Source organism: Coregonus lavaretus (assembly GCF_964263955.1).
Source record: "Coregonus lavaretus genome assembly, contig: HAP1_SCAFFOLD_5310, whole genome shotgun sequence".
NCBI lineage: Eukaryota > Metazoa > Chordata > Actinopteri > Salmoniformes > Salmonidae > Coregonus > Coregonus lavaretus.
The window spans coordinates 28728-41401 of record NW_028164797.1 but is presented as its reverse complement, the minus strand read 5'-3'; the positions used below and the strand labels follow the sequence as shown (position 1 = coordinate 41401).

At 44.1% G+C, this 12674-nt stretch overlaps 1 protein-coding gene across 1 annotated transcript; it reads left to right on the top strand.

Moving 5' to 3' along the window:
- Positions 1-1655: 1655 nt before the first annotated feature.
- Positions 1656-9818, top strand: LOC311116610 (helicase ARIP4-like; the record flags this gene model as incomplete). The annotated part of the gene is made up of 6 exons (XM_084191674.1): positions 1656-1762; positions 1965-2170; positions 3679-3854; positions 5405-5601; positions 5826-6205; positions 6352-9818. Coding segments are annotated over 6 exons (2001 nt in total), but the record flags the coding sequence as incomplete, so codon positions are not given.
- Positions 9819-12674: the final 2856 nt, after the last annotated feature.

The window sequence follows — 12674 nt, the reverse complement described above, 5'->3', positions numbered from 1 at the left end:
GCTCAGGTGCCTCCTGTTTCCTTTGGTCATCCTTGATGTTTCTATAACTTGATTGGAGACCACCTGTGGTAAATTCAATTGAGTGGACATGATTTGGAAAGGCAGACACCTGTCTATATAAAGTCCCACAGTTGTCAGTGCATGTCAGAGCAAAATCCAAGCCTTGAGGTCAAATGAGTTGTCTGTAGAGCTCCGAGACAGGATTGTGTCGTGGCACAGATCTGGGGAAGGGTACCAAAACATTTCTGCAGCATTGAAGGTCCCCAAGAACACTGTGGCCTCCATCATTCTTAAATGGAAGCAGTTTGGGACCACCAAGACTCTTCCTAGATCTGGCCGCCCGGCCAAACTGAGCAATCAGGGAGAAGGGCCTTGGTCAGGGAGGTGACCAAGAACACGATGGTCACTCTGACAGAGCTCCAGAGTTCTTCTGTGGAGATGGGAGAACTTTCCTGAAGGACAACCATCTCTGCAGCACTCCACCAATCAGGCTTTTATGGTAGAGTTCTCAGACGGAAGCCACTCCTCAGTAAAGGCACATGACAGCCCGCTTGGAGTTTGCCGAAAGGCACCTAAAGGACTCTCGGACCATGAGCAACAAGAATATCTGGTCTGATGAAACCAAGATTGAACTCTTCAACCTGAATGCCAAGCATCACGTCTGGAGGAAACCAGGCACTGCTCATCACCTGGCCAATACAATCACTACGGTGAAGCATGGTGGTGGCAGCATCATCCTGTGGGGATGTTTTTCAGCGGCAGGGACTGGGAGACTAGTCAGAATCAAGGGAAAGATGAACGGAGGAAAGTACTGAAAGATCCTTGAAGAAAACCTGCTCCAGGGTGCTGAGAACCTCAGACTGGGGCAAAGATTCACCTTCCAACAGGACAACAACACTAAGTACACAGCCAAGACAACGCAGGAGTGGCTTCGGGGCAAGTCTGATGTCCTTGAGTGGCCCAACCAGAGCCCAGACTTGAACCCAAGCCTGGTGGTAGCTCAATTGGTAGAGCATGGTGCTTGTAACACCAGGGTAGTGGGTTCGATCCCCGGGCCACCCATACGTAAAAATGTATGCGCACATGACTGTAAGTCGCTTTGGATAAAAGTGTCTGCTAAATGGCATATTATATTATAAACCGATCGAACCCGATCTCTGGCGAGACCTGGAAATAGCTGTGCAGCGACGCTCCCCATCTAATCTGACAGAGCTTGAGAGGATCTGCAGAGAAGAATGAGAGAAACTCCCCAAATACAGGTGTGCAAAACTTTTAGCATCATACCTAAGAAGACTTGAGGCTGTAAACGCTGTCAAATGTGCTTCAGCAAAGTACTGAGTAAAGGGTCTGAATACTTATGTAAATGTGATATTTCAGTTTTTTAACATTTGCAAACATTTCTAAAAACCTTTTTTTGCTTTGTCATTATGGGGTATTGACATCCACCGCTGTCACCACTTGTCTCTGACTCCATTTATCCAGTGATATATTTTACTGTAGCTATACGAACTGTCATTCAGCCTCTCCAAACCCATGCTGCAACTTTTCCCATTGACTTACATTGGCTATCGCCACCTGCTGGTGATCTTGATATCTCTCCATTGTTCTTGGTTCTGTGTGTTGGAGACAGGGATTGACTCTTTCTATGGTTCCTTTCTTTAGGACTGGATGGGAGCACGTCTGCCTCAGAGAGAGAGAGACTCATCAACCAGTTCAACGACCCATCCAACACCTCCACCTTGGTCTTTCTGCTGTCCACCAGGTAATAGACCTTCTCAGGAACACACTGGTAGAAATAATTATAATGTGTTTATAATCATACTTCTGTATAGTCACACTTGTAACCCACACTTGTTACAAACACTATCCCTCATTCACACTCTCTCCCACACACGTGCACAGTCCTACACACACAAACACACATACACCTCAGGTCAGTGACGTGTGCGTCTCCCCGTCCCCAGGGCTGGCTGTCTGGGGGTGAACCTGATCGGGGCTAACCGCGTGGTGGTTTTCGATGCCTCCTGGAACCCCTGTCACGACGCCCAGGCCGTGTGTAGAGTGTACCGCTACGGCCAGAAGAAACCCTGCCACATCTACCGCCTGGTCTGTGACTTCACCCTGGAGAAGAAAATCTATGACCGACAGATCTCCAAGCAGGGCATGTCTGGTAAGTAACCAGCTAACCAAAAAAACACATAGAATGGAATAGAATAGATGCTGACTACACTACCGGTCAAAAGTTTTAGAACACCTACTCATTCAAGTTTTTATTTTTATTTTAACTATTTTCTACATTGTAGAATAATAGTGAAGACATCAAAACTATGAAATAACACATCTGGAATCATGAAGTAACCAAAAAAGTGTTAAACAAATCAAAATATTTTTGAGATTCTTCAAATAGCCACCCTTTGCCTTGATGACAGCTTTGCACACTCTTGGCATTCTCTCAAACAGCTTCATGAAGTAGTCACCTGGAATGCATTTCAATTAACAGGTGTGCCTTCTTAAAAGTTAATTTGTGGGATTCCTTTCCTTCTTAATGCGTTTGAGCCAATCAGTTGTGTTGTGACAAGGTAGGTGGGGTATACAGAAGATAGCCCTATTTGGTAAAAGACCAAGTCCATATTATGGCAAGAACTGCTCAAATAAGCAAAGAGAAATGACAGTCCATCATTACTGTAAGACATGAAGGTCAGTCAATCTGGAAATTTTCAAGAACTTTGATGGTTTGGGATGAGTCGGACAGCAGAGTGAAGGAAAAGCAGCCAACAATTGCTCAGCATATTTGGGAACTCCTTCAAGACTGTTGGAAAAGCATTCCAGGTGAAGCTGGTTGAGAGAATGCCAAGAGTGTGCAAAGCTATCGTCAAGGCAAAGGGTGGCTATTTGAAGAATCTCAAATATAAAATATAATTTGATTTGTTTAACACTTTTTTTTTGGTTACTACATGATTCCATATGTGTTATTTCAAAATGTTGATATCCTCACTATTATTCGGCAATGTAGAAAATAGTAAAAATAAAGAAAACCCTTGAATGAGTAGGTGTCCTAAAACTTTTGACAAGTAGTGTACATAGACTACACACTGGCCTACCAAGACACCTCTGCTTCCTCCAGCCAAGTCTACTAGGCCTACTATTACATGAACTTCTGCTATCAGTACTGCAGAGTCTACACTTACCCCAAGCCTCCCCTGCTAAGTGCACTTCATCTGGCCAGTCCACTTCACTAGCATGCTAAACAGTGTGTGCTGTGAAGTACAGCAGTCCTCTGAGCTCTGTCAGACTCTGTGAAGTCAGACTCCTCTCAGGCTAAGTGCACTCCATGCATCCCTACTCGTGCACCACTGCCAAAGTGCTTTGACATAGTTTGCCATTGTTTTTTTAACACATTACATCGGTCCGCTCCAATTTCAGCTATGCTGTGTACACAAAAAGAGAAGGCCCACACTCTTAGAATTTAGTTGAAAAATAACATCAGATTTATTCCATTTTATACATGGCCAGGGTTTGCTATATGCCACGTTTCATGTCACACGCAGATACCTTTTCATTTTGCTGTTGATGGCCCTATACACACAGGGATGGTTTAAAGGCACACAATCTTCTCCTCTGTATTTGTGTAGTAGACTAACTCCTTCTCTTCCTTCAATCCCTCTCTCTTCTCTGCAGACCGAGTGGTAGATGACCTGAACCCGATGCTGTCGTTCACGCGGAGGGAGGTGGAGTCTCTGCTGCACTTTGTCGAGGAGGAGCCTGACGTGTCACAGGTGCAGCTGCAGCCCCACCAGGAGATGGAGGCGAGCATCAGACAGGCCTGCCAGCTCTACCCTCACTTAGTCACCAAGGTAACAGATCACCTATATACACATCTAGGCCTGCCAGCTCTACCCTCACCTCTTCCCCAAGGTTAGAACTACACTGGATATATATCTGGGTCGTTCCACAAAATGAGTCCCTTTTTGATATTTTAAGTAAATATTGTGCACCGATATTGAATTTTAAAAGCCTGTTTTTATTCTGCATTTTGACATGTCCCTCTGTGCACTCTGACTTCTAGGACGATTTGAATCCACTTAACCCCAGCATTGTAAAGCCCTAGTTATTTTGTTGCTTTGACAAAGTCATTTCTGAAGATTATCATTTATTTCATGCGATTAGTCATTCATTTTAAGGTCAACCCTGTTACTTGAACTGAACTCCTCTCATTTGAATATGGTGAAACTATTCCTTAAAAAAAAAAAACATTGAACATCTAATAGTCAAATCATAGTGTAAAAGCAGGTGAGCTGGTTCTACTCTTTTTGGCCATTTTCTGGTGTTTTGTGCTGGAAAACTGAGTGGGTCGAGCATCACACCTTGTTACCCATACAGGCTAGAATTGTTTTAAATAAATGTGCTATTTTTTTGTGAAGCTTGCATTCAATCGCCCCTCCCTGTTGCACACAATAAGCTTTCTTTCCCCTTGTCACAAGGAGATTCATGGCTAATTTAAGATGAAATCGTCAACCCTGTTACGTTATTTCGTACTTAATAGGCACTTACTATAGTCATTTGTTAATTTAACCTCTTGAGATGGGAAAACATAAGTTGAACATGTGCTCTTCATGACATAATGTTAAAATGGGCCAAATTAAACTACCCAAAAGGGACTCATTTCATCACCAAGGTAAGCTAGGTGGTAAGCTAGGTACTACCCTCATCACCAAGGTATATACATATCTATAAACACCATACTGTATTATACACCCACATCTGGTCACCAAGGTTAGAACTACACTAGATTTCACTATTTCATATGGGAAGGGTTTGGTGCCCAACTTTTCAATAACTTCTGTATTATTTACACTGAGCGTACATGACATAGACTGACCAGGTGAAAGCTATGATCCCTTATTGATGTCACCTGTTAAATCCAATTCGATAAGTGTAGATGAAGGGGACGGGTTAAAGAAGGATTTTTAAGCCTTGAGACAATTGAGACAAGGATTGTGTATGTGTGCCATTCAGAGGGTGAATGAGCAAGACAAAATATTTAAGTGCCTTTGAACGGGGTATGGTAGTAGGTGCCAGGCGCACTGGTTTGAGGGTCTCAAGAACTGCAACGCTGCTGGGTTTTTCATGCTCAACAGTTTCCCGTGTGTATCAAGAATGGTCCACCACCCAAAGGACATCCAGCCAACTTGACACAACTCTGGGAAGCATTGGAGCCTGCATCCCTGTGGAACGCTTTTGACACTTTGTAGAATCCATGCCCCGACGAATTGAGGCTGTTCTGTGGACAAAGGGGGGTGCAACTCAATATTAGGAAGGTGTTCCTAATGTTTTGTACACTCAGGGTATAATTTTACTTAGAGAGACATTTTACTCAAACTACTCTCCATGTCTGTCTCTCTAGCAACCCTTCCACCACGAGTCTCTCCTGATTGACCGGCAGGAGATGAAGCTCACCAAAGCCGAGAAGAAGGCTGCCAAAAAGAGCTACGAGGACGAGAAGCGTGCGTCGGTGCCCTACACGCGCCCCTCTTACGCCCACTACTACCCAGCCAGCGACCAGAGCCTCACCAACATCCCTGCCTTCAGCCAGCGAAACTGGTGAGATGGTCCCCAAAAACAGACATGCTTTTAGTTCCTGTTTTCACCAGATCAATCTATTTTCTTAGTAACATACTGTACAATATTACAATTGCATACAGTCAATGTGATACCACGTTTTTTAATTATTTTAAACTGTTGATAGAATCTTTAACCCTCCACTGTCAATTTGGACTGCCAATTCGCCACCCTCTCATCTTTCCTTTCCCTTGCCCCCCTTTCAGGCGCCCACCCCCTCGCCAAGATGAGAAGCCGGTGGCCAGCGACCGCCCCGTTCAGTCAACTCCAGTTCCCATGATGCCTCGCCAGGCATCTCATGCCTCCACCCCCACAGCAGACTCTGACTCCAGCTCAGGCTTTCCCGTCAACTACCTGCAGAAGGCAGGCGTCTTCGTCCAGAAGATAGTCACCACTACAGATATTGTGATACCTGGAACCAACAGTTCAACTGATGTCAAGGCCAGGATCAGTGCAGGAGAGAGCATCCACGTCATTAGAGGAACCAAAGGGACCTACATCAGGACCTGTGACGGGAGGATCTTTGCCATCCGCGCTGCAAGCAAGCTCAAGGCAGGGGAGGAGAACTCAGCCGTTGCACCCAAAGGTAACAATCCCAACTCAACCCGTAGTCAATTTAAGTTCAACTCATTTTGGTCCATATGGATCTGTTTTTATCCAGTGCTGATGGTTTCTGTTAGTCTAGACCAGAGAGCAGTATCTAACCCGTCTGTCTCTCCTCCCCTCCCTCAGACACCCAGAAGGCATCGGAGGAGGCCTCGACGAACGGCACCAGCGGCTGTGTGACTCGCCCGCTCTCCCCCGACAGCCCCGAGATCCTGAGCGAGCTCCAGAGGTACACAGCTGCAGCCGGAAACAAGATCCAGCAGCAGCAGGCCTCCAAGGCTCCGTCTGCAGGAGTCTTGGAGACAGCGCTGGCAGAGAGCACCAATGGCAGCAGCATGACCAGCCATGCCAAGCCCTGGAGACACACCGCGGCCCAGCCAAACACAGACTCCACGGCCGCCCTGGACCTGAAGGCCACCAAGCGCAAAGCCTCCACCCCGTCTGCCGATGAATGGGCCAACAACAAGCAGCTGGCCCCCGGCAAGTGCACCTCGGCCCCGTTGCCCCCCCAGGCCTTACCCTTCGCAGGGGGCTACGGCTTCCCGCCCATGGGCCTCAACCCAGCCATGATGGGTTCCATTGAGCAGCCCCTTTTCATGGGGGCCGGCTCACCCTACTTCCAGCCCCACAGCCAGCTGGGTGACCCATGTCTCATGTTCCCCATGACCTCTGACCCCTTCGGCCTGGGGGACGGCACCCTACCTAGCTCCTCCTCCAGGTCTTCCTCCTCCACCACTACCAGCTCCTTCTCTGCCTCCTCTGACTCTGCCTCCCTGGCTCCCTTCATGCTGGGTGCTGGTATGGCTGGCATGCTGCCCCCAGGCTTCCCCATGTCCTACGGCCAGTCCGTGGGTGTGTACCCTAGCTCGCTGCTCCCCGGGGGGCTCCCGGCCGCCACCCCAGGCCCTGCTGGCTCCAGCTTTCTCTCCCACTTCCCCTCCTCCGGCCTTATGGGGGCGGGGCTGGGTCGCTCTGACGCCCACGGCTCGGCAGAGAACGCTGGTAGCAGCTCAGACAGCAAAAACGACGATGATGATGTCATTGAGGTGATGGAACAATGAGAGCCTTGAGCCATGTGGGTTATAAGGGACAGTTAGTGGGTTGCTGGTGCGAGGAGGTCTGGAGAGGAAAGGAAGGGACAACCAAGCCCCATCCACCTCCACTAGCCCTTTTCCCCATCCCAAGTGCAACATGCGCGCCTTTCAAAAAATGAGTCTGTATTGGGATATAACACAAACTGGACAAAGCAACAAATCCTTATGCTGAATATCTTATTTAAAAAGAAGAAAAGATAAGAAAACTGAGCACCAGAGAGAACGTAGAAGACAAAGAAAATGGACTTGGGGGGCTTCCAAAATGTTGTTCTGTACTGGCTTATACAAATCACTGAAGCGACTGCTGGGTTTGGACCTGCAGTGACCCTGAATCGCCACCGAGGTGTACTGTTTGTTGAGAAGACTGGCTAATTTGCTTGGTTGCATTTTTCCAACAGTTAATGATAGACAAGGTTAATAACTAACTGACAATAGACTAGCATTAATAAGTCAATTTGATAGACATAGTTGGTAGTAATTATGGTATGGCACAATATCAGTTACATGATATTGTTCTTGATTGTCTTTATTTGCTACTGAATATTATTTTATATGGTAGTCCTATTCTAAAAATGTCACAACTGTTTTTAAAATCAATTTGATTTGCTCTTATATTTACTGCCAGGACAGAAGTGTTGTTTAGTTTTTTGAGAAATTAGATGATAATCAGAAAATGGACTTGTCGAGACTGAAGTCAAAGAAACAGTTAGGCTCTTTGATGGTGAAAATGGAAAAGTAAGAACCTTCAACTCAAAGAATCTACGCTTATTTACGCCTTTAACGCAGATCTTGGGGACAGGCATCACTTTTGGGAAGATCTGGTTTCCATCTCTTATGTCATCTTCTACATGTTTCTAATTGATTGCCTGTCTGTAGGTGATGATGTGAAAACTGTGCTCTTGCGAAGCGCCAACTGTCCAAAGGGACGGTGAATTGAAAATGCCTTGCCTCGGTCTCTGAATGTTACCTAGTGGGAGTAGAGAAACCGCGAGACGGGCAGTCCTAGGGCCTGGATCTCAACCATAGTCTTTCTGTAGCTTTTCTAAGTGATGCAAATATGACCCGTGACCACTCTGTCTGTCTCCTTCCCTGTCTGTTTCTGCATTGTGTACCCAGGTGTTCTAGAGTAGAGAACCTCTGTCATAATGGCTCGCTCTGTCTGTGGATGGCTTGAACACTCGTTTTCTGTTCCTTTGTCTCATCTCTGGCATATGTGATTTCAACTGAAAAACAGTGTTCAAGAGGTCATTGTCAAACCAAAATCATTTGAGAGAATTCAAAAATAGCTTTGCCAAAAGAAAGTACAACTTAAAGCACTCTCTAGAGAGTGATCATTCTCTGAAGCGACCAAATGTCACCGTCAACTGCTATTGGCCTAAAGAAGAGGGTGTCTTTCGAAAATGTGGTCACAGACTGTCATTACAGACTTCGTTGTGAGCTCATTGTAAAGATGATTCTGGATTAGACTTAGACCACATATTCTGTTAAATTCACTGTATAACAAAGGTTATAGTATTCAACGTACCGGTACATTGATTTACTGAGGGGGGGAGTCAGGTGTGTGACCTGGTTCTGTTTAATAAACAACAGATCTTTTAATTTCTGTTACTGCTGACTGTTACTGCCCCCCTCATGACATACATAGACCTACTGTCTCAACCCAACACTTTGGGAAGAGGGAAGGCCAGCCCACCTCCTCCACCAAGTCCCTAGCCTTGAGTCTCTTCAGCAAGAGCTTTAAACTCCAGTTCTTGTGTTTATTATGATACCCTGGCATCATCAGACTTGTTCTTCTTTTCATTCATACCATACTTAAAGTACTTTTTTTTTTTTTGTTCAATGTTTGAATTTACCAAATTAATGTATTTATGACAGTGCATATTTATTCATTCATATTTTTATTTTTTTTACTATTTTGTTCTGTTTTTGTTTGTAAGGGGAATTTTTATGTTGATTTTACTAGAACATGTCAATTCTTGTGTTCCATGACTTGAGAAATGTGATATTAGACAACTGACCCAAAGTGTGTGAATTTCAGGACAACCAGTCACGGGCGGTCAAACCACTCATTAGCAGAGAGAACATGTCATCCAGTGCTTTTGTTCTTGTTCATCTTCATATCATCCAGATGTTCATTTTAATCTATATATCCTAATGGCAAATGAAAGCTAGTTCCCTCAGTATTCAATGTTTTCAGTTGTACCAACTGCTCTTTTTCATAGCTTTCTACTTGAATTTAAGTATTTATTTATAAATCGATTCAGTCAGCAACAACTGACTGTCAGTAAATTCCATTTAGTTAAAGGGATACTTTGGGAAGTTAGAAGTAGTTTTGCGAGCCAATGCTAACTAGCATTGCCACAATGACTGGAAGTCTATGGGTATGTGCTAGCATGGTTAGCAAAGCCTGTACAGTACATAGTTTGTGAATGGACATGTAACAATGGATGGCTTTAAGATCTTTTTTTGAAGTTTGTAAATAAAATGTTTTGAATCGCATTTCAATTTCATTTACTTTGATAAAAATTCTATGTTTAATCACGCACACTAATTTCTTATCACACACACAGATTCTCAAGCACTAGTTGAACATAAGTAACTCTTTCACTTAACTTGGTTGGGGGGGGGGGGGAGACTGAGCATTTGGTCTAGGGACCTGTCCAGAGTCATGTCCATCAGATGACATTACCTAAAATCAGATGAAGAGGGCAAAATTGAGTATAGCTGTCAGCAACTTAATCTCTTGTCCTAGATGACAGTCCATAAAAAAGTAGTTACAAACACATGTTCAAACAAAACGGTTATCTTTACACAGAGACAGGTTTACTGTTTTGTATGTAGAATTAATTTAGAGTTGTCGTCTGTTGCATGCTTTTAGTGTTTACATTAGCTTTGGTGAAATGAGTTGTCTGCCAGCCTTCAAGTTGATAATGTTTACATGTTTTGATTATGAGACTGAAATTATGTACATAGACTTCACCAATGAGATCTTAATTACTTAGAAGCCTTAGATTTCATCATTAGCTATGCAAGCAGATTCTGTTCAATTATATCTGGAAACAGTCAAATGTAAAAGGAATTCCATGATGTCTGCTTATTCCATGAAGCTTGGCCACAGTGGACTGGATGTCACTTGACTTGTTTACCGCTCTTTGGTATTGTAGCTCTGTGTTGCCCTCTGATCTATATTGTAAAGTTGTAACGCCTTGGGAATGGGAGATGCAGGCAGAGATCTGGGACTATCTATGTCACACTGCCATGGTTTTCTGGCCCAGTTTGGGTCCTCTTACATGACCAAGATGCTTGGATATTTGTGTGTGTTTTGAATTGAAGACTCAGTGTTTGGGTTGCCTAATCTTGGTCTTTACATAAACCAACCTTTTGTATAAGTCAAGCGTTCACAGGTATTTGGTTCATGCAAATTGTCCCTCTCACCACCATCGCACACTCACAATTTAACCTCACATTACCAGTGGTTTGTCTTTGATTCTATAAACGCAGAACTGTTATTCAGAGAGAAATGTATCAATATTCCAAAATGCTGACATTGACATTTGAAACACAATCGGAGCAGTACAATTGTGTCCAGTGTTGTGGCTCTTCTCCATAAGGATAGTTCCACTGAGGCATCCCAGATCCTAGCATGTCTCATCTGGGTCTCGATAAAACTGCCTTTGTCTCATGTTTTTATTACTGTAGGTGGACAAGCTCGTTGTAACTGCTTACCTTGCACATCATTTTTTTGTTTGCAAGTGTGTCCATTTGTATGCCTGTCTTCACAGAGGACAACGTGCATACGCACCATTGTTCTTAGCCAGTCAAAGGTCACTCACTTTGACTTTTTTTTGGTAGCCAACCATTATCCACTTAGCATTTTCTGCCAGTGAGCTATTCACATTATCTTCTTGGTTGGATTTCAGATGAGATTTTGCTGTGCTCTCTTTATCTGTGATGTTTGATTCTCGTAGCATTCTGCTGTCAGAGGGTTTTGTCTTTTTTTACACCTGAGAAATGTGAATTCTTTGTGTGATATTTTTTTATTATGGCAATTAATTATTGAATAAAATGAATGTGTATGCGGTTATCTCAGTTGTTTCTGTCTCTTTAATCAATGCGTGTTCAACACTTGGGAGAGAACATTTACACATTTTTTTAACAGGTAAGTTGACTGAACACATTTTCATTTACAGCAGTGACCTGGGGAATAGTTACAGGGGAGAGGAAGGATGAATGAGCCAATTGGAAGCTGGGGATGATTGAGGGCCAGATTGTAATTTAGCCAGGACACCGGGTTTAACAACCCTACTCTTACGATAAGTGCCATGGGATCTTTAGTGACCACAGTCAGGACACCCATTTAACATCCCATCCGAAAGACTGGACGCTAAACAGGGCAATGTCCTCAATCACTGCCTTGGGGTATTGGATATGTTTCTAGACCAGAGGAAATAGTGCCTCCAACTGGCCCTCCAACACCACTTCCAGCAGCATCTGGTCTCCCATCCAGGGACTTACCACAACCAACCCTGCTTCGCTTTAGAGGCAAGTCAGCAGTGGGATGCAGGGTGGTGTGCTTCTTGCCAACGCCAATCATGTCAGTTTGAATACATTTACATTTTAGTAGTCAGATTAGCTTCTCACTACTCAGACAGCTCAAACTCCATTTGTAGCCAGTCAAGTCAAAAACTATAGAATTACATATAAAATCCCTATAATGTAATAAGATCTCTGTGTCGAAAAACAACATCATGATGATATTTGAGGTAAGTATTCCAGGTGGGCGGAGAGATGACACAAGGCCTGGACCAGGGATGATGTAAACATACAAGATAATAAGGATTGGCCTATCACAAAAACCAGATTTGCAAGAGAATCCTCAAAGCAAATAAATGTTGGGAATTAGGCTATGCATAGAGAGCTGGAGGCTGGCACCTAGACTAGAGCATCCCCTGACTGCTGGGGGGGGGGGTTGACACAAAATTGTGCTCAAAGTCTAGTCTCTGAAGAGCAGCCTAGCCTAGATCATAATCAAAGTTTAAAAAACTATCCATGACCCATAGACGGGTTGGTTGTGCAACTATGGGGCAAAACAAACGGGGTTGGCTTAGATTGTTGACAACATGTAAACAATATTTTGTTTCCAATGTTAATTGAAAACATACATACATTTGCACAATGAGCACTTGTCTCGCAAATACATCATTACAGCTGTTGGTTAGCAAGGTACTGAATTTTAACCATATTAGCATTGACATTAAATCAGTCAAAACACCTAAAAACAAGACATGGTATCAAAAACAAGATTAAACTAGCTGAAACGAGTCACTTACGATTCCCCACATGGCAGTTTCTTGT